Raw genomic sequence first — 22890 nt, 5'->3', positions numbered from 1 at the left:
TTCCAAATGGTGAGCTGTACTGTGTGTGTATGACTTTTAGATCAATTTTAATACATTTTTTTGAAGCAGATGAACTGACAAAAAAGGGCAAATCAGTTATTTAGATTTTTTTCCTCATTACGGCAATTACTGCATGGGAAAAATATGCATATTTTAAGAGTACAAGTATTTTGGGATGCGGTAATGCCTATGAACCTTATTTTTTTTATTATTTACTTTTAATATAGGGAAAAGAGGTATTTTGCATTTTTAGATTAATTTTTCCATATATTTTTTAAAACTTTTTTTTTTTTTTTTTTTACCTTTTTCTTTCACTCTTTTCAAGTCCCCCTAGGGGACTTGCACATTCAATCATACCATAACTGGCTGCAGCAGGAGCCTCCCCCCAATCTTCAGTAGGACAAAATGAATGTTCAGCCCAACTCCCTCAGCTGGACTGTAGTGAAGATTGAACTGATCAGCAGGAGATCAACCCCTATATTTGTTTCCAAAAATGCTGCAGATTGACAATAGGGGAAGGAGTATTGCCTGTGTAGTTGTACCCTTTCTTTCTAGGTATAGTGTTTCTTTAACTTTTATTTACCACCTAAAAAGCTAATTTGTTTCTGAATATTAATTTAAGTGGCCAACAAAAAGGTACAGTAGTTAATATCTCTTTTGGGTGCAGGTGTGGAGAGATTGCTGATAGTTGGTGTGGACCTTGGTTTAACCGACTCTAGATTTCCAAGCACGAACAGCTACACCTACAGAAGCATCTGTGAGTGGACATTGTGCTGGTCTTATACCTCCTGTTGGGTTACACTAATACTAGTTATGCATTTACACTAAGGGTAGCAACTACAGGTGAGCAAAGTTCTCAAAACTTTGATTCGGCTGCTTCACTGAATTTCACACTGCTGCTCCCCAGTCATTGAACCCCTCAGATGCCATGTTCATAGCTGATCGCGGCATCTGAGATGATGAAGAATTTAAATACTCACCTTATCCATTTGCTCAAGAAGAGTCCGCTGTGGCCATCTTAATTGAAGATCCGATCCAGCGCAAAATCTCACGCGGTGCGTGTGATAACATCATCACACTGGCCGGCGAGGTGACATCATACTTCACCGCGCACAAGATTTCACACTGGATCTTCAATCAAGATGGAATCGGCGGAGTCTTCGCACGCAAATGGATGAGGTGAGTATAATTTTTTTTTACCGCCATTTTAGGGAAATTTGATTTGTTACCACGAAGCACAAGGAAAATTTGGCTTTGCAGCAAATCTTATTTTCCCTGAAATTCGGATCGAAGTCCACTTTGTGAACTTCGATTCGCTCAACACTAGTAGCAACAACCTCCAATGAACCTGATAATGCTACTTCTCTTCTGTTTTACAGGGTTGGTTCTCCTACGAGAAGGTAAGCTTCATCCTTTCATGCTTTATTCTCTATAATAGAACCTTATATATGGAGAACCGTGAGGTCACTTGTATCACACAATGCGCTGTGTAAGTTCCTACTTGGAGGTTTAGTCCATGTTCTCACCATTGTGGCATTTTACATGGATTAACATACAGGTAATTACCATTACATGGGCCAGCCTGGTGTAGCTATTACATTAAAGATGTACATAGACTTATTATATCAATAAAGTTGAGGAAACCTTCACTGAAAAGCGTACTTTTCAGTTTTCTGGCTTTCGGTCGAGTTCTCCCTTCAAAGGTTTCTGTGGGATTTTCATATTGATGGCTCACCCTCAAAATAGGTCATCAATATGAGATTGGTTGTGGCCTGACACCTGACACCTCCACCGATCAGCTGTTTGAGGAAGCTACGGCGATCACCACAGCTCCGGTGAGTGCCGCGTCCTCCTTGCAGCACAGTGCCTTTCATTACATAGAGGCTGTGCCCGGTATTGCAGCTCAGCTCCATGACCTCTTAATACAGCTTACCAGGGTGCCAGGAGCCAGACCCTCACCAACCTGGTAATCAGGAGAAGACATCAATATGAAAATCCCAGAAAACGCCTTTTACAAACACCAACCAGAAAAAAACTTGGGGGCTGGCTGACAATATTCTAATATGTACGGGGTAAGGATGAGCGAATCGATTCTGAACTAAAATGATTGGTTCCGAATTTCTCAAAAACGTAGTAGGAAACTGAATCCAATGTTTTACTGACGAACCACATAAAACTACGCGTAGAGCCATTTTACTTTGAGAATTGGCAGGGAAATACCAGGAGAGAGAAAAAGGAAGGATGATCACATGACACTGGGAGGAAGAACGGGGGGGGGGAGATTGCCCTGATTGGCACCTGATTGGTTCTCGGAAAAGACTGTCTAGAATTCCTCAGTGTAATACATGATGTCTTATAGGAGCCTCCATCAGACCTGTGGTGACCTTCACTCCAAACTACAAGAAGATATTCACAACGGAGTCTATAACAATGACCTGTGATGTGGAGGCTACTAGAGGAGAAGATCTGAAGTATATATGGTACAAAGACCATGTGCAAGTGCACAGTGGAAAATCCTATACAATACAAAATGCTGGAACATCACACAGTGGAAATTACGGATGTCAGACCAGTACTGGAGAAATAAGCGACCCCGCTAGACTGGATGTCCGTGATGGTGAGTAATTCTACCAGTTCACTAACTGCTACAGAGTGAATGTTGTGATTTATTGTTAATGTACCAATTCCCTTATGCACTAGTTATCAGTAATGGTTGTCTATGGGCAGTAATTAGTTAAAACTGGCAATCTTGGTGCAATTGCCCGGGTGATGGGCTGGTTCCACCCCCTTGCTGAGCCGGCCCAGAGAAAGGGCATGTTAGTGTGAGCTGCTAAAAGCTAGACCTAGTCCAGGGAACCTTCATCCCGAGACTGAAAGATGCAACAAAAAACCTACTGAACAGAGAGACTTCCCCTGAGAGAAAGAGAACTGACATTTTGAATGGTTTAGATCTACTTTCAAGGCTGTGCTTGGATAAAGACAGTAAGGTAACGCTTGTTTATGGCAAAACACTTTAGTGCATGTGGAAAGGGTTAATTGACTCTGGAGCTCACTACCCTAGTATCTGTACCAGGCAGACTGGGCATTGCAGAAAGTGTTAATGAAAATTGCACACCTGTGGTTATTTGGGAAGGTTGAACTATAGAGAGAGAGGCTGTGGGAGGATTTCTAGTATTTTCACTGCCTATACACAGTTATTGGGAAAAGCTTACTCTGGAATATACCTCAGAACTGTGCCTATTGCTGCTATATGTACTGCAACTCCCATCATCTATTCAGCAAAGAGAGACTTTATGTATTGTATCCAAACGGGCTTGGTCATTGACTTTACTTCCATTTTCCATTATGGACTGCCACCAAAAAAGATACCACCTTCATCTTTGCCACTATCACAACTACTTTCCCCCTCCTGGGATTGCTGCCCACACAGCAGGTAACAGGACTGATAAGAGATCATACATGTCCCCTCGTCTTATACACAGCAGGTAACAGGACTGATAAGAGATCATACACGTCCCCTCGTCTTATACACAGCAGGTAACAGGACTGATAAGAGATCATACACGTCCCCTCGTCTTATACACAGCAGGTAACAGGACTGATAAGAGATCATACACGACCCCTCGTCTTATACACAGCAGGTAACAGGACTGATAAGAGATCACACACGACCCCTCGTCTTATACACAGCAGATAACAGGACTGATAAGAGATCATACACGTCCCCTCGTCTTATACACAGCAGGTAACAGGACTGATAAGAGATCATACACGTCCCCTCGTCTTATACACAGCAGGTAACAGGACTGATAAGAGATCATACACGTCCCCTCGTCTTATACACAGCAGGTAACAGGACTGATAAGAGATCATACACGTCCCCTCGTCTTATACACAGCAGGTAACAGGACTGAGAAGAGATCATACACGACCCCTCGTCTTATACACAGCAGATAACAGGACTGATAAGAGATCATACACGTCCCCTCGTCTTATACACAGCAGGTAACAGGACTGATAAGAGATCATACACGTCTCCTCGTCTTATACACAGCAGGTAACAGGACTGATAAGAGGTCATACATGTCCCCTCGTCTTATACACAGCAGGTAACAGGACTGATAAGAGATCATACACGTCCCCTCGTCTTATACACAGCAGGTAACAGGACTGATAAGAGATCATACACGTCCCCTCGTCTTATACACAGCAGGTAACAGGACTGATAAGAGATCATACACGTCCCCTCGTCTTATACACAGCAGGTAACAGGACTGATAAGAGATCATACACGTCCCCTCGTCTTATACACAGCAGGTAACAGGACTGATAAGAGGTAATACACGTCCCCTCGTCTTATACACAGCAGGTAACAGGACTGATAAGAGGTCATACACGTCCTCTCGTCTTATACACAGCAGGTAACAGGACTGATAAGAGATCATACACGTCTCCTCGTCTTATACACAGCAGGTAACAGGACTGATAAGAGATCATACACGTCCCCTCGTCTTATACACAGCAGGTAGCAGGACTGATAAGAGGTCATACACGTCCCCTCGTCTTATACACAGCAGGTAACAGGACTGATAAGAGATCATACACGTCCCCTCGTCTTATACACAGCAGGTAACAGGACTGATAAGAGATCATACACGTCCCCTCGTCTTATACACAGCAGGTAACAGGACTGATAAGAAATCATACACGTCCCCTCGTCTTATACACAGCAGGTAACAGGACTGATAAGAGATCATACACGTCCCCTCGTCTTATACACAGCAGGTAACAGGACTGATAAGAGATCATACACGTCCCCTCGTCTTATACACAGCAGGTAACAGGACTGATAAGAGATCATACACGTCTCCTCGTCTTATACACAGCAGGTAACAGGACTGATTAGAGATCATACACGTCCCCTCGTCTTATACACAGCAGGTAACAGAACTGATAAGAGATCATACACGTCCCTTCGTCTTATACACAGCAGGTAACAGGACTGATAAGAGATCATACACGTCCCCTCGTCTTATACACAGCAGGTAACAGGACTGATAAGAGATCATACACGTCCCCTAGTCTTATACACAGCAGGTAACAGGACTGATAAGAGATCACACACGTCCCCTCGTCTTATACACAGCAGGTAACAGGACTGATAAGAGATCACACACGTCCCCTCGTATTATACACAGCAGGTAACAGGACTGATAAGAGATCACACACGTCCCCTCGTCTTATACACAGCAGGTAACAGGACTGATAAGAGGTCATACACGTCCCCTCGTCTTATACACAGCAGGTAACAGGACTGATAAGAGATCATACACGACCCCTCGTCTTATACACAGCAGGTAACAGGACTGATAAGAGATCATACACGTCCCCTCGTCTTATACACAGCAGGTAACAGGACTGATAAGAGATCATACACGTCCCCTCGTCTTATACACAGCAGGTAACAGGACTGATAAGAGATCACACACGTCCCCTCGTCTTATACACAGCAGGTAACAGGACTGATAAGAGATCACACACGTCCCCTCGTATTATACACAGCAGGTAACAGGACTGATAAGAGATCATACACGTCCCCTCGTCTTATACACAGCAGGTAACAGGACTGATAAGAGATCATACACGTCCCCTCGTCTTATACACAGCAGGGAACAGGACTGATAAGAGATCATACACGTCCCCTCGTCTTATACACAGCAGGTAATAGGACTGATAAGAGATCATACACGTCCTCTCGTCTTATACACAGCAGGTAACAGGACTGATAAGAGATCATACACGTCCTCTCGTCTTATACACAGCAGGTAACAGGACTGATAAGAGGTCATACACGTCCTATCGTCTTATACACAGCAGGTAACAGGACTGATAAGAGATCATACATGTCCCCTCGTCTTATACACAGCAGGTAACAGGACTGATAAGAGATCATACACGTCCCCTCGTCTTATACACAGCAGGGAACAGGACTGATAAGAGATCATACACGTCCCCTCGTCTTATACACAGCAGGTAATAGGACTGATAAGAGATCATACACGTCCTCTCGTCTTATACACAGCAGGTAACAGGACTGATAAGAGATCATACACGTCCTCTCGTCTTATACACAGCAGGTAACAGGACTGATAAGAGGTCATACACGTCCTATCGTCTTATACACAGCAGGTAACAGGACTGATAAGAGATCATACACGTCCCCTCGTCTTATACACAGCAGGTAACAGGACTGATAAGAGATCATACACGTCCCCTCGTCTTATACACAGCAGGTAACAGGACTGATAAGAGATCATACACGTCCCCTCGTCTTATACACAGCAGGTAACAGGACTGATAAGAGATCATACACGTCCCCTCGTCTTATACACAGCAGGTAACAGGACTGATAAGAGGTCATACACGTCCCCTCGTCTTATACACAGCAGGTAGCAGGACTGATAAGAGATCACACATGTCCCCTCGTCTTATACACAGCAGGTAACAGGACTGATAAGAGATCATATACGTCCCCTCGTCTTATACACAGCAGGTAACAGGACTGATAAGAGATCATACACGTCCCCTCGTCTTATACACAGCAGGTAACAGGACTGATAAGAGATCATACACGTCCCCTCGTCTTATACACAGCAGGTAACAGGACTGATAAGAGATCATACATGTCCCCTCGTCTTATACACAGCAGGTAACAGGACTGATAAGAGGTCATACACGTCCCCTCGTCTTATACACAGCAGGTAACAGGACTGATAAGAGGTCATACACGTCCCCTCGTCTTATACACAGCAGGTAACAGGACTGATAAGAGATCATACACGTCCCCTCGTCTTATACACAGCAGGTAACAGGCTGATAAGAGGTCATACACGTCCCCTCGTCTTATACACAGCAGGTAACAGGACTGATAAGAGATCATACACGTCCCCTCGTCTTATACACAGCAGGTAACAGGACTGATAAGAGGTCATACACGTCCCCTTGTCTTATCTCATTGTGTATTACAGATTGGCTCATCCTGCAGACCCCTCTATATGTCTATGAAGGAGATGAGATGACGTTACGATGTCACCACTATCCTGGATATAGAGGAGGACAGACAACGTTTTACAAAGAGAACAAAGTCATTACAGACGGGAGCGATGATGAGGAATTTCATATTAGTAATGTAGACAGGACAAGTGCCGGGAAATACAAATGTACAAAAGAAGTCTATTATCGTCCATTGTCTGCATGGTCTATATATGCAGCTGAAGCTTCTGTATCTGTAGAAGGTAAATCCAGGCAGGATGTGCACAACACAATTGGAGTAACATGTATCCTGACGATTCACTGCTGTGTCAGGTTGAGATCAGATTAGCCACATTTGTGGTGACTTTTCTATCCAATAATAATAATAATCTTCATTTATATAGCACCACCATATTCTGCAGCGCTTTGCAAAGTCAGGGGTTCATGGAGGAAACAAAATACATCACAACATAACTGGCTAATACACAGCACTAGGAGTGAGGGCCTTGCTCGCAAGAGCTTACAATCTATGATGAAGTGGGAGTGACACATAAGGTAGTTGATTGTGATATGTAGTAGTCAAGCCATTTTTGTACTGAGTCATTTTAGAAAGCTTGAGAAGGCCTCTTTCACACTTGCGTTGTCCGGATCCGGCGTGTACTCCATTTGCCGGAATTACACGCCGGATCCGGAAAAACGCAAGTGAACTGAAAGCATTTGAAGACGGATCCGTCTTCAAAATGCTTTCAGTGTTACTATGGCACCCAGGACGCTATTAAAGTCCTTTTTGCCATAGTAGTAGTGGGGAGCCGGGGAGCGGTATACTTACAGTCCGTGCGGCTCCCCGGGCGCTCCAGAATGACGTCAGAGCGCCCCATGCGCATGGATGACGTGCCATGCAATCACGTCATCCATGCGCGTGGGGCGCCCTGACGTCACTCTGAAGCGCCCCCGGAGCCGCACGGACGGTAAGTATACTGCTCCCCCGCTCCCCACTACACTTTACCATGGCTGCCAGGACTTTAGCGTCCCGGCAGCCATGGTAACCATTCAGAAAAAGCTAAACGTCGGATCCGGCAATGCGCCGAAATGACGTTTAGCTTAAGGCCGTATCCGGATTAATGCCTTTCAATGGGCATTCATTCCGGATCCGGCCTTGCGGCAAGTGTTCAGGATTTTTGGCTGGAGCAAAAAGCGCAGCATGCTGCGGTATTTTCTCCGGCCAAAAAACGTTCCAGTCCTGAACTGAAGACATCCTGATGCATCCTGAACGGATTTCTCTCCATTCAGAATGCATTAGGATAAAACTGATCAGGATTCTTCCGGCATAGAGCCCCGACGACGGAACTCTATGCTGGAAGAAAAGAACGCAAGTGTGAAAGAGCCCTTAGCCTGGCTGAAAAGATGTGTTTTTATGGCACGTTTGAAGGTAGGGAAGTTGGGAATTGACCTGATATCCCGGGGCAGAGCATTCCAGAGAGTAGGTGCAGCTCGAGAAAAGTCTTGAAGACGGGAGTGAGAGTTACGAATTATGGTGGATTTTAATCTTAGCTCACTGGCAGAACAGAGAGCACGAATAGGGTGATAGATGGTAATGAGGGAGGAGATGTATGGAGGTGCAGCACTGTGAAGAGCACGCGTAGGGTGGTAGACGTTAATGAGGGAGGAGACGTATGGAGGTGCAGCACTGTGGAGAGCACGAGTAGGGTGGTAGATGGAAATGAGGGAGGAGATGTATGGAGGTGCAGCACTGTGGAGAGCACGAGTAGGGTGGTAGATGGAAATGAGGGAGGAGATGTATGGAGGTGCAGCACTGTGGAGAGCACGAGTAGGGTGGTAGACGTTAATGAGGGAGGAGATGTATGGAGGTGCAGCACTGTGAAGAGCACGAGTAGGGTGGTAGACGTTAATGAGGGAGAAGATGTATGGAGGTGCAGCACTGTGGAGAGCACGAGTAGGGTGGTAGATGGAAATGAGGGAGGAGATGTATGGAGGTGCAGCACTGTGGAGAGCACGAGTAGGGTGGGGGATGTTAATGAGGGAGAAGATGTATGGAGGTGCAGCACTGTGGAGAGCACGAGTAGGGTGGTAGACGTTAATGAGGGAGGAGATGTATGGAGGTGCAGCACTGTGGAGAGCACGAGTAGGGTGGTAGACGTTAATGAGGGAGGAGACGTATGGAGGTGCAGCACTGTGGAGAGCACGAGTAGGGTGGTAGACGTTAATGAGGGAGGAGATGTATGGAGGTGCAGCACTGTGGAGAGCACGAGTAGGGTGGTAGACGTTAATGAGGGAGGAGATGTATGGAGGTGCAGCATTGTGGAGAGCTCAGGTAGGGTGGTGGATGGTAATGAGGGAAGAGATGTATGGAGGTGCAGCATTGTGGAGAGCTCAGGTAGGGTGGTGGATGGTAATGAGGGAGGAGATGTATGGAGGTGCAGACTGTGGAGAGCACGAGTAGGGTGGCAGATGGTAATGAGGGAGGAGATGTATGGAGGTGAAGCACTGTGGAGAGCACGAGTAGGGTGGTAGATGTTAATGAGGGAGGAGATGTATGGAGGTGCAGCACTGTGGAGGACTAATAACACGTGTCAATCTAGGGACACTGATGGTCCTAGTGGCCAATTGTAAATAATAAATGTAATTTCAGTCCCAACATGTGTTAGGGAGATATATGTAAATCAATTAAGATTCAGCACTGTGGAGAGCACGAGTAGGGTGGTAGACGGTAATGAGGGAAGAGATGTATGAAGGTGCAGCACTGGAGAGCACAGGTAGGGTGGTAGACGTTAATGAGGGAGGAGATGTATGGAGGTGCAGCATTGTGGAGAGCTCAGGTAGGGTGGTGGATGGTAATGAGGGAAGAGATGTATGGAGGTGCAGCATTGTGGAGAGCTCAGGTAGGGTGGTGGATGGTAATGAGGGAGGAGATGTATGGAGGTGCAGACTGTGGAGAGCACGAGTAGGGTGGTAGATGGAAATGAGGGAGGAGATGTATGGAGGTGCAGACTGTGGAGAGCACGAGTAGGGTGGCAGATGGTAATGAGGGAGGAGATGTATGGAGGTGAAGTTTGAACTGTATTCTGTGGTGGATGGGCAACCAGTGAAGTGACTGGCACAGGCTAGTACCATCAGTATAGCACTTGATGCTATATATGGTGCATATTTCTTCTAGATTTTGGTGCAGGCTTCACTTTTTGTCATGTTTAGGTTACAGCACCTGGGACGATAAAACTATGCCGGGTCAAGAGTTAGGATGTGTCCACATGTAGTGAATCTGCAGCGGATCTCCTAACATTTTCTAGTTTTTGCATTTTAAAAGGTGAAATCCTTGGAAAGTACAGTTTCCCAAGGGTATACTGACATGCGGCATATTTAAAATCCACACCCCAATGGAGCCAAAAGCAGCCGTGCTGCACAGAAAGCGACAACTCCTTGAAGTTTGTTAATGACTGTGTCATTTGCCAAATAATCTTGCATGGCCATTAAAGGGGCTATCCAAGATTTTCAAATTGATGGCTAATCATCAGGCTAAGTCATCAATTTCAGATTTGCAGGGGTCTGAATCCTGGCACCCTCACCAATCACTGTAATGCTTGCCAGAACTTTGGGAGTGCTGCAGCCTTGCCAAGTACAGTGCCGACTGTTCAATAGTGGCTGTGCTTGGTATTGCAGCTCAGCCCCATTCACTTAAACTGGACTGAGCTGCACCTGAATCACGTGACAGATGAAAGTGGGGTCACAGGGCCTAGGAAGAGGCATAAGCATTCATGGAGTGCTGTGGCGTCGTTGTACAGCAGATTGGTGAGGGTCCCGGGAGTCGCTCCCCTGCCGATCTCACGCTTAGGGTATAGCCACATGGTCAGGTTTCTTGGTGCATTTTTGGAAGCCAAAATCAGGAGTGGATCATAAGGGGGGGGGGGGGGGAGAGCATAAATAACAGATACTACTTCTCCATAATTTTGTTTTAATCTGCTCATGGTTTTGGTTTCCAAAACTGCACCAGAAAACCTGATTGTGTGGCTGTACCTTAAAGGGTTTCTACCATCAGAGTTTCTGTTATGTAGTTCTGACATTAGCGATGTGCCAATGTCAGCAGTACATAGCAGTGTGTTTTTAACATTTCTCCCTGCGGCCGTTCTGCTGAAATACGCACTTTTACAATATGCTAATGAGCCTCTAGGTGCTATGCGGGCGTAGATTCAGCACCTAGAGGCTCGAAAAACTAACCATGTATCCCGCCCAGGTCCTCTGTTCTGCCCGCCCCGCTCCTCTTGATTGATGTCCGCTACTCTTGATTGATGCATCGTTGAGGAAATCCCGCGCCTGCGCCGTTCACTTCTTTATTCGCTGCAGGCGCAGTGAGTGAAGGCCGTGCTCCTGGTGCCAGTTTTCTCACTGTGACGTAGTCGGCGCAGGTGCAGTGAGGAAGCCGGAACCAGGAGCACGGCCTTCACTCACTGCGCCTGCAGCGAATAAAGAAGTGAACGGCGCAGGCGCGGGATTTCCTCAACGATGCATCAATCAAGAGTAGCGGACATCAATCAAGAGGAGCGGGGCGGGCAGAACGGAGGACCTGGGCGACATGGTTAGTTTTTCGAGCCTCTAGGTGCTGAATCTACGCCCACATAGCACCTATAGGCTCATTAGCATATTGTAAAAGTGTGTATTTTAGCAAAACGGCCGCAGGGAGAAATGTAAAAAACACACTGCTATGTAGTGCTGACATTAGCACATCGCTAATGTCAGAACTACACAACAGAAATTCTGATGGTAGAAACCCTTCAAGCCCTTTCCGTCTTCTCTATTTCACATGTGTTAGTAAAATCGGATTGTGATTTAGGACAGCCCGAATTAGAATTTTTGGGAAAAATTTTTGAGAAATGTTTTGTACCCGGAGGAAATGCATAGTCTTCTCTACATTCTCCAATGTTGCTGTAATGTCAAAATGCTACTCGTGTCTATGAAATGTAGTCTACCAGTGCAAATCACCCTAATATTATATCGTTAACACTTAGTTTTTTTTCTAGAGCTGTTCACAACTCCGACCATAAAAGTGACCCCACATCCCGTTTTTAAGAAGAATAACATGACCCTAAAATGTGAGACAAGTCTCCATCCTCCCAGACAAAACACACAAATACAGTTTGCTTTCTACAGAGAAGGACAAATTGTTCAGGGATTTGGTGACAAGGACATCTATGAAGTCTCCATGGTACAGCTGGAGCATTCTGGGAACTATTCATGTGAAGTGCAAACCACAGATGGAAGAGTGAGGAAGAAAAGTGCAGAGGAACCAATCCAGATACAGGGCGAGTATGAATACCGGTTCTATTATCTGATATCTTCTTCTCTTTTCTGGACCATGAATGAATTCAGTGTTGTTGAAAGTGTAAAATCACTCTATGTAATGTATTTTCCATCTCTTTCATATTTAGAGCTATTCTCACATCCAAATATAAAAGTGAACAATGAATTTTTCGAAGGAGATGCCTTGACCCTGACCTGTCACACAACTCTTCATCAACACAAAACCCCCAGAAGTGCAGTTTGCTTTCTACAGAGATGGACAGATGGTAGGGGAAATGCGATCTAAGGATGCTGATTGGTGGTGTATTATCACACCACCGATCACCATCCTATTCCGGGTTATCGAAGACCCGAATGACCCGGAAACGCAGCAAACCGCAGGTCTGAATAGACCTGCGGTTTGCTGCGATCGCCGAAAAGGGGGGGGGGTCACAGGGCCCCCCTCAGTATTGTCACAGAGCATCTGCTGAATGTGTCCTTAAGGACTCAGACATCAGGGCGTACCCGTCCTTAAGAGGTTAAACTGACAAACTGCCCCTATACAATTGCATGGGTCCATTTTTAACGTCCGTCTCTCAGAAAGCCATCAGTGAAATAAACGTCCGTTAAAAATTATACCTGCGAAGTAAAATCCTTAACACACCCTACAAGGAAGATCAGTAATTGGTCTAAAATATTGGTAAAAGGTAAGCATTCCACATGTAAAATAAATCAAAACTTCACGCTATTCAGTATGGAACCACCCATGAGGTCTCACCTCGGAAACTGTTGATGTAACACAAGAACGAGATGTTGTAATTACTCTACAAAGTCATGATACATCAGAGACCACATAAGGACTACTTTCTTTTCCTTCATCATAAAATGCATGAGTTCTAAGGAAGATGAAATGATCGAAAAACTTGATGCAGGTTGTAAAGCTGTTCATCATCTGATCTAAAAGGATGGGTGCGACTGATTTCTAGTCACTATGGAGCACTACATGTAACTGGCATCATGGCCCCAAAAAAATTTTATGGGCCCTTTAATATGACAAAATTCTAGGCTTCTGCATTTAAGATGCACTCATACATTTAACCTAGGTGAGCACAGGTGCCATGGGAAGTGGACAACACATGCAAGAGCTTTACTATTGCTAAACAAACAGAATATTGACAGCCACGAAAACCTAGCACGTGGTGTTCTGACAGCTGGTGGCAGATGAATAATAAATACTGAAATGTGCTGGTAGTATGAGATGGAAATAAAATCATCCTCACAGGTTTAAGGTTACTAATCTAGTAAAATGGTTAATGTCAGCATCACTGATAATCTAATGTATCAGTGTTATTAATGTCAGCATCACTGGTGGTCTAGAGTGTTAGTGTGGTTAATGTCAGCATCTCTGGTGGTCTGGTGTATCAGTTTGGTTAATGTCGGGGTCACTGGTGGTCTACTGTATTGGTTTGGTTAATGTCGGGGTCACTGGTGGTCTAGTGTATCAGTGAAGTTAATGTCAGGATCACTGGTGGTCTAGTGTGTTAGTGTGGTTAATGTCAGCATCTCTGGTGGTCTGGTGTATCAATGTGGTTAATGTCAGGATCACTGGTGGTCTGGTGTATCGGTGAAGTTAATGTCAGGATCACTGGTGGTCTGGTGTATCAGTGAAGTTAATGTCAGGATCACTGGTGGTCTACTGTATCAGTGAAGTTAATGTCAGGATCACTGGTGGTCTGGTGTATCAGTGAAGTCAATGTCAGTATCACTAGTGTTCTAGTGTATAAGTGCAGTTAATGCCATCATCCCTACTGGTTCAGATTAATACCATCATGGTGGTTTAGGGTGGCATATAACTGAGTATACTAGAAATACCCTGGGGATCCTCCTTGGGCATTGCACAATATGATGGTGAGGGGCATGAGTAATGGCAGGACTGATAACAAATGTTTTTGGACTGATTCACATGTCTTGGCCACATCTTCTGGACTGACCGCGACTTCCTTGACCTGAACTAATTGCATCGTAGCGTTTTATGATACAGTCAGTTCCTATGTGATCGCAGGTCTAATGTACTGTGCTCACATGATGATGGTAATGCAACATTCCTGGCGGTCCAGTGGTATTCACCATAGAAATAATCTGGAGGGTCTACAACCAAAATGTAAAAATAGATAAAAATAATGCCATCAAAAAGATGTAAGATTAGTATCATCCTCCATTCCACACTCTAGTTATATCTCAGAAGCCAAATATAGTGACTGACCAGTCCTGTGGTAACTGCCTACCTATTATCCCAAGCGATGCTTAGACAAAAGAAACAGGTCATTAAAGGAGTCTCTGGGAACAGTTTAAAGTGGCCGCCTGCATCGTGTCCTAGAATGTGAGCAGCTCCGGGTGTCATCACTTGCAGAGCTGTCTAGGGTAGTGGGAAGGGGGGTCACTACACTAATCTACAATAGATGGTAATGATGTCATCCTGCCTATGATAGGTCATCCTGACCAAACAACCTGACAGCATATGCAAGTGCCAGAGCGTAATGTGTAAGGAGGCCCCGACCCCTCAGACCGCTAGACAGCTCTGCAACTGGTGGCACCCAGACCTACTCACATTCTAGGACAGGACGTTGGTGGATCCTTTTAATGCTTTTCTCAAGCTCAGGGATCTGAGTTTGATGCTAATTAATAGCAAACGCTTCTCCTGCAACGTCTCCCTTCTATAACTGCTGGGATCAGAGTTAACCACAGTCCTGGCCATTTAGCTTCTTAGCTGCAGACGTCTATACTGACAGTAGCATCTAAGGGGTTTTACAGGCAGCTCCCTCTGTCAGCCCATCAGCACCCCTGCAATACAAACATAGGATGGCGAAGTGCGGATGTGGCAGCCATAAGCTTACCAATGGCACCCATTGTTTGCCATGTATCGGAGCCTAATAAGACTCTGCGTTAGGCAGGACCTAATAGTCATTAGTTAGCCATACACTGACAGACATAACACATAACAGTAGAGAAGGATTGCAGGAATACTGAAGCGGCCAAAGGATTGCACGGCTAAATCCCCTAGTGGGGCTAAAAAAATGTGAATAGAAAAGACCTCACATAAAACCTAGCAACATTTTTTAAAATAGTTTTAATTAGAAACCCATTTTTCCATTACACGCTTTTATTTTTGAAAAAATTTAAAGGAGTAAAAAAAAAAAATACACATAATTGACCTTGCCATTTTTGTAATGACTCATACTACATAACAACAACTCCTTTATCTTGCATGGTAGGAAGCACCATAAAAAAAATAAAAGAAGAAGAACAATTAGCTTCCATTTTGGTTCCCCCCCCCCCCCCAAAAAAAGAGTAAGAAGTTATTAAAAACTCAGATGTGTATCCCTGAAAGATTCCAATAAGAATTAGTCCAGCACAAAAGTTCTCACTGAACTCTGTTGATGGAATAATAATAATAAAAAAGGTATTGCTTTTGAAAAGCGATGAAACAAAACAAAAAGTTATTAAAAAAAAGTGACTTTCTTGTGCAAAAGTAATATGAAATTTATATCTGCTTTATGTCTTATCTTCATAATGACCTTTACAATAAAGTTAGCATATTATTGACACAGAGTGCTAAACTGCATAAACATGTAAAAAAAAATGTTAAATTGCAGGTTTTTTCATTTGCTTGCTCTTCCCCCCCAAAAAAATTTAAAAAATATATCTCAACCCAGGGAAATTAGCCTTTTTTTAAATTCAGTGTCTTTGCTCTGCCGGACAGAGTTTGCTTCTTTTAGTTTAGGGGAATATAATTATATTGTGGTCACTATTACCTAGTGTTTCTCGAAGGACCTCTTCCAGTACCTGGAGCATGAAAGAATTTAGCTGTCCCAAATGAAAGGCGGAATCTGATTGGTTGCTATGGGTTCCACTTCACACCAGGTTGATAAATTACCCCCTTAGTTTTGAGGAAAGTGTAACATAACCCTAGAGATGGATTACACGTTAATTTTACACCACAACAAGAGTCCTTGAAAAAATCAGGTTAAGATTTGCTACAGTTCTGCATTTAATATGGGAAGTGTATTTTTTCTTTTAAAATGCAGTTTTTGTGGCAATTTTTCATTCATTTTTTTTTTGTCAAAGCTAGAACTGGATTCAGAAGGAATGGGGAATATAAAGGAAATACTCATACTTCTACAATACCCCAGACCTGGGGGTATCTGCAATTGCTTTGCCATGTTACACATTTATGCCTTGTTACACCCAGTACACCAGCATGAGAGGTATGGTTGGCAGGGACAGGTTTAATCACCCAGTTCCTCCCTTCTTGGTAGGAGTGGGCTGATCCTATTTCCTGCCAGGAGGGGGAGTCCTAATCTAGTTAGTGTGGAGAAAGGAAGCACATGCTTGAATTCCTACTCTAAGGGACCTTGTTCAGACCACTATTCCAAAGAGATTAGAAGAACCACTTCTATCTGAGAAGCTACAGCATGTTAACAGCAACTAAAGCTTTACAGCCTCTGCTGCAGGTGAAGGCATACAGTTCAGACACCCACCACCTAGATTACATCCAGGCCAGACTAACTCCAAGCCTGCATTACAGAGTAGACACTTATATCCACAAGTGCCAGCATATTGCTGCTAGCCAGAAGTGTGTGAGAGAGAGAGAGAGTTATCATCAAGAAAGTACAACTGAGGTGTACTAATTGCCATTTTAGCAACCATCATGTCCCATCATCTGGGGTACAGAAATTTCACTTTGTACATACTGCTGGGTATACCACAAGTTATATTTGGCACTGAGATACTTTGTTACTTATACTTCTGGCCTGATTCTTCAAATCACCTTTCCACTGCAGGGAGCAATGGCCTGAGGGTGTACATCAAGACACAACATCTTATCAGGGCCACTACCATGCCCATCCTCTGGGGTCCTCAGGGGCTCCCTGAACTTCTCCTTCCTGCTGGATACATTTCTGGCTTTAGCTCAGAAAAACTACATGAAAAACTGCAATGGCATTTTTCCAAAAAATGCTGTGTATGAATGAAATCTTAATGTTAAGTTAATGTTTGCTACATCCATATGCACTTGGCTGAGCCCATCATAGCAGATGAACAAGTGGTTGGGTAGCCAACAGCTATATCTTGTGTTTGGCCAGTCTTAGATGTCTTCACAAATTAGAAACACTACCACTGAATCTATACATATTTATGGCAGTGCTACTTATGTGTGCAGCATAGCAGTGCCATTTATATGTTTAGTATGGCAGTCCTACTTACTGTACAGAAGTACTATAATGTGTATTTATATATCTTTTATATAGAGAGTTTATCATCTGGAGACATCAAGATCAACCACAGCCTCACCAGGAATGATACTTGTGCACTAGGTTTGTTGTGCGTCGTGGACAAACGAGATGTGACTATAACATGGAGTACTGCACAGAGCGGTCATATAAATGTGACCGGAGGTGTCCTGTATGTACCTCCCAGTGATGTGAACCTCACCTATACCTGCACCGCACGTAACCCTGTCAGTAATGTCTCCAAGACTGTGATCCCCGGGGAATTCTGCAGGAGAGGTAATTCTATGTCCACACTGGTGTCATTCATTGTGGGTGATACTAATATAAGGCAGATATATCTTTGTCTACTTGAAGTGTCAGACACGGGCTTCAGCCATCTTAACTGTGAGCTGAAAATCCTGGTGACTGCTAAGTGTAAGGCTCTGAGGACCATGACGCTGAAGACAAAGGCCTAAACTCATATTATCATCTCTTATAATTGTCAATTAAAACCAAACTAAATCGTTTCCTATTTTTCAGATTCTTCCTTGACAAGACAAAACCAAAAGGATCTCGGTACATTACATATGATACGTTGGGTGTTATCCGGCGTTGTGTTATTCATCACCTGCTGTGTCTTTATTCATCACGTAAAGAGTGAAGTCATACAACCCCCCGGTAGATGCTGAAGACATTTATTCCATTAAGTGTGCCCTATGGGAGGAAAGTGACTCTCTGTTCTCAAAGTTATTTTCTTATTCTACTATAAAGCAGAAAGAAGACTGTGCTTGGTATCGGAGCTCAGCCCTTTTCTCTTCAATGGGGCTGAGCCGCACCTAGGCCATGTGACCAGTGAACGTGACATCACATGTCCTAGGAAAGCCGGAGAAGGCCGTGGCTCTACTGCGAGTGCCGATACTTTCTCACACAGCTGATCTGTTGGACCCCCACCAATCAGATACTGATGGTCTATCCAGAGGATAAAATTCCAGAAAACCCCTTTAATAGTTAACATTTTTGGATGTGAGGATGCTTGTTATGTTTATTTTTATATATAAAATTGTGAAAGGGGATGATTTTTTTTTAAAATATTTGTTTTTCTATAAACTTTTTTCTTACTGTCATTTTTAGTCCCCTTAGGGGACATCAACATGCAATCTTTTGTTTACTTGTCTCATAGACCACAAAAGAATGCTATGGAGTTTTCACAGGCTGCCTGTCTGGCCGTCTTTTTCAGGCAGCTCAGTATAACAGCACTGGGAGCCTTCACAAGACCCCAGCTTGTCATGGTAAATGATTGGAACCCCATGATTTTGCCGTGAGAGCTCCGATCGGGGGACCGGAGGAACCCCCCTCCTTCTGTCTAACCCCACAGATGACACAATCATTATTGACAGCAGCATCTGAGGGGTTAAATGAATGAGATCAGAGTCATCATACAGCTTGCACCCGTCGTCTATAGAGTAAGCTCGGTATGTGAGCTCCATGTACAGCATTATGCCGTAAACAAATAGTATCAATAGCATAATTCGTGGAATACTGTATGACATAAATAAAGAACTCATGACAGCGTTACGTTGTGTAGTTTTATAATGTGCCCACTCTGCCCCAAAAATAATATTGAAATCCAAATTAATGCTCAAGATTTTACAGAAATTAAGAAAAGTAATTAGTCCTTGTACACCATTTAACCCCTTAGTAACCAGCCTCTTTTGCACCCTAGTGACCAAGCAATTTTATTCCAGGACACGGAGGCTCCTATTGCATCTCTCTTTCTTTACTTTTTCTATAGCAGCAAAGACAAAACACTTAAAATATGCAGTAACTATGGCAACAAGCCCACCCACTCCCTCCCAGTGTCCATATAAACCACGGTCGCACTGGGATAGTCCTCTTTCTTTGCTGCTCCAGTTAAGTATTACACCTGTCCTTAGCAGCTCATTTCTGTCCCTGAGGTGTTCCCTTTTAGTGTTCCCTTAGGGCATTATTATTGTATTTGTTGTATTTTTATTGTATTTTTATATATTAATTGTATTTCTGTACTGCCTACTTTTATAGGTATTCTTTCCCTCTTATTGCCTATCTTATATTTTCTTATAGTTGTTCCCCCCTTCCTCTCTTCCCTGCAGCGGGAGCTGCGCTCGGCTCTGGTGTGGGGGGGGGGGGGTGAGCGGTTTTGCTCCTCATGTCTCCGGTGGGGGTTCCTTGAAGCGTCATACTCACTGCGCTTCCGGACCTCCTCCTGCTCCTGTGTGTCCGCGCTGCTGCAGGGAGGCGGCGCCATCTTGCGCGCCGTTTCCAGCCAGCTCCTCTCTTCTCCCCTGACTGGTTTCTCGCGAGATCTCGGCGTGTGGCGTTTGCCGCCAAGATCTCGCGGGACTTCGTACGGCTGGTGACTGCTTCCGCTGATCCGTGCCACAGTCAGCTCCTGCAGCGCCGGTCTTGTGTTGTTCTTTGCTCCTGTGCCACTTCGGTGCCCCCTTGTTCTACAGTATATTGTACTCATCAGGGTGATTAACCCTCTCACTATGTCCCACCACTCTCGCTCCCGGTCCCCCAGGCTTAACCCCACTCAGGACCCAGTATCTAGGGGTCAGGTTTCCCCTTCTCCCAGGAGGTCTGGGGACCCTTCAAAGGATTCTCCCACTCTGGACCCTCAGACTCTAGCCATGCAGCACTCCATTTCTAGCGCTATAATGTCTGCCATGGGCTCTATGTCCTCGGCTATTTCACAATCTGTTACCCAGGCTTTAGCCTTACATCCCACTCCTGCCTCTAGAGCAACTGAGAATGATGGCTTAGTTCCATCCATGGACGACGCGCTAAGGTCGCGTAAGAGAGCCTGTCCGCGCCAGGCAGAACGTGCGCGAGGTTGGAAATCGGCGCGGTCACAGCCCGAACATGGTTCCGACTCTGATAGAGAATCTGATGAGGAGGCGCTGCACCACTCCCTGCATGATTCAGAGGAGGATTTGATGGGGGTCATAGTTGATCCTGTAGACCAGGACTTACCGCCACCTGCTATTGATGCTTACCCTGAAGCCCCTTCTGGGTCTTCTGATCCACTTGTGGATCCGTTGGGGGACCCCATGTTTGATCCCAATGCACTGCACCATCCGCGGTCCTCTGAGTGGCTCCCTGCATTGCATGTCACTCAGTATCTTGAGTCTATGACCCGCAAAGCCCTCACCAAGGAGGTGCGTACTAAGTTACGGGCTGAGTGTCCTAGGCCTTTAATCCCTCACAAAGTTTGTGAGACGCCAATAGTGGACCCTAAAATGGTCCAGTTCTTAACAATAACTGGGTTCAATCCCCGCAAGGGTCTGGACTCTGCCCTAAGGGCATGCCAGGATAAGGTCCTAAACGTCATGGGTCCACTGGCTAAGATTTTGGACATGGCCGAATCGGCCAGGGCGGCTGGCAATCAGGTCGACCCAGAGGAGTTGAGTGGCTGGGCTCAGAGAGCTATCTGTCTTACCGGAAACGCCAATACATCATTGGCCATAGAACGACGCAAGGCGCTATTAATGAAGATTGAGCCAAAATTGGCAAATTTAGCGATCTCCGAAGCAGGCAAGGACGCCCAGGGGCTCCTTTTCGGTGAGCCCTTCATAAAGGAGCTAGGTAGATATGTGGGGGCTTTTACCGCCCTTGACAAGGCGCAGACGTCAATGCGCAAGGTCTTTCCCAACCGTTTTTCTGCCAGGGCCGGCAGTTTCAGGGGCCGTCTGCCCGTCCGTTCCTCCTCTTATGCCCGTGGTTCGGGCAGAGGCTCCTTCGTCCACAGACCCTCATTGCAGGATCAACAGCATCAGCCCTCCTTATTCCCCACCCGTGGGGGTTTTAACCGCGGCAGAGGATTCCGTGGACATCCCAACTCCAGGAAACCTTACGGTGAGTCATCCATCCCCTCTCCTTCTGTCCGACTTTCCGGTGGGGGGAAGACTCCAATTCTTTTGCCATGCGTGGAAAAAGGTGTCTTCCGATCCTTGGGTTCTTTCCACGATCAGGGGTTTCATCATAGAACTGGTGTCCAACCCCGTGGGGCTCCCAGCACCAAAAACCCAGTTTCCCCCTGGTCCTGCTCGCGCTCTCATCGACTCAGAGCTCACGGACCTGTGGGACAAAAGGGCGATAGAGAGGGCTCCCACAGACTCTTTCGGGGTCTTGAGCAGCATCTTCCTGGTGCAGAAAAAAGGGGGTCAAATGCGCCCGGTTATCAATTTAAAGGCCTTGAACAATTTCGTCAGATACCGCCATTTCAAAATGGAGGCGATTCACCTCCTGAGAGACATGCTCCTTCCTGGAGATTGGATGGCAAAGATAGATCTGAGGGACGCTTACCTCACTGTCCCAGTGGCTCCCGCCTCAAGGGACCTGTTACGTTTTGTCTGGAGAGGTCAGGTGTGGCGCTTTACATGCCTTCCATTCGGCCTCTCGTCCGCCCCGTGGTGTTTCACCAAACTTATGCGGCCGGTGGTGGCCTGGTTACGCAGTCGGGGAGTGCGTCTAGTGATAAATCTGGACGACATTCTCTTCATGGCGTCCAGTCCGGATTCTCTTCAATCCCATCTTCAATTGGCTATTTCCCTCATTTCCGATCTGGGGTTTGTCATCAATCAGGAGAAGTCATGCTTGACTCCTTCCACCACGATGGAGTTTTTGGGTTTCCAGATAGATTCCGTTTCGCAATCTCTCAGTTTACCGCATGTGAAGGTTCGGAATATTCGGAAGGAGTTGAGACATTCTCTTGCGTTACCTCATTTATCCCTCAGACATCTCGCCAGGATAATAGGACTTCTTGCTTCCTCCATTCAGGCGATTTTTCTGGATTATTCATTACAGGGCACTTCAGCGACTCAAGATCGCTCACCTGCGGGAGGGAGCTTCTTACGCCGATACCATCACTCTGGATACGGAGACCAGGCACGAGTTGAGTTGGTGGATCCACAACCTCTCGTCCTGGAACGGCAGAGCCATATTTGGTCCTCAGCCCGATCTTATCATCGAGTTGGATGCCAGCCTCCACGGGTAGGGCGCTCATTGCAATGGCGTCTCCACCGGGGGTCCTTGGTCCCAGGTCGAATCCCTACTCCACATCAACTCTCTGGAGTTGTTGGCGGGATCACTTGCGATCCGCAGGCTTTGTCAACAACATGGTCAGGGCCTGTATCAGACTCCGCATGGACAATGTGTCGGCGGTCAGATAGAAAGTAATTGTATCAGGTGTCATCTCTGGTAAACCATGGGTACTGGAACAAGTATTTGCAGCTGAAGGGGGAGATGTAATTCTACGTGTCCA

General features: G+C 45.5%; 1 protein-coding gene across 1 annotated transcript in view; it reads left to right on the top strand.

Moving 5' to 3' along the window:
• The window catches only part of LOC122921383, an 81205-nt gene extending 62045 nt beyond the window's left edge, over window positions 1–19160 (top strand). The window contains exons 14-20 of the mRNA XM_044271360.1: window positions 668–757; window positions 1380–1400; window positions 2360–2617; window positions 7029–7295; window positions 12063–12344; window positions 17628–17885; window positions 18129–19160. Coding sequence (XP_044127295.1) covers window positions 668–757; window positions 1380–1400; window positions 2360–2617; window positions 7029–7295; window positions 12063–12344; window positions 17628–17885; window positions 18129–18277 — 1325 coding nt within the window. The 3' untranslated portion in view covers window positions 18278–19160. The remainder of the gene's footprint in view (window positions 1–667; window positions 758–1379; window positions 1401–2359; window positions 2618–7028; window positions 7296–12062; window positions 12345–17627; window positions 17886–18128) is intronic.
• The last annotated feature ends 3730 nt before the right edge of the window (window positions 19161–22890 follow it).

The sequence above is a fragment of the Bufo gargarizans genome, chromosome 11 (assembly GCF_014858855.1).
Source record: "Bufo gargarizans isolate SCDJY-AF-19 chromosome 11, ASM1485885v1, whole genome shotgun sequence".
Classification (NCBI taxonomy): domain Eukaryota; kingdom Metazoa; phylum Chordata; class Amphibia; order Anura; family Bufonidae; genus Bufo; species Bufo gargarizans.
This window is presented reverse-complemented; position numbering and strand designations above follow the sequence as displayed.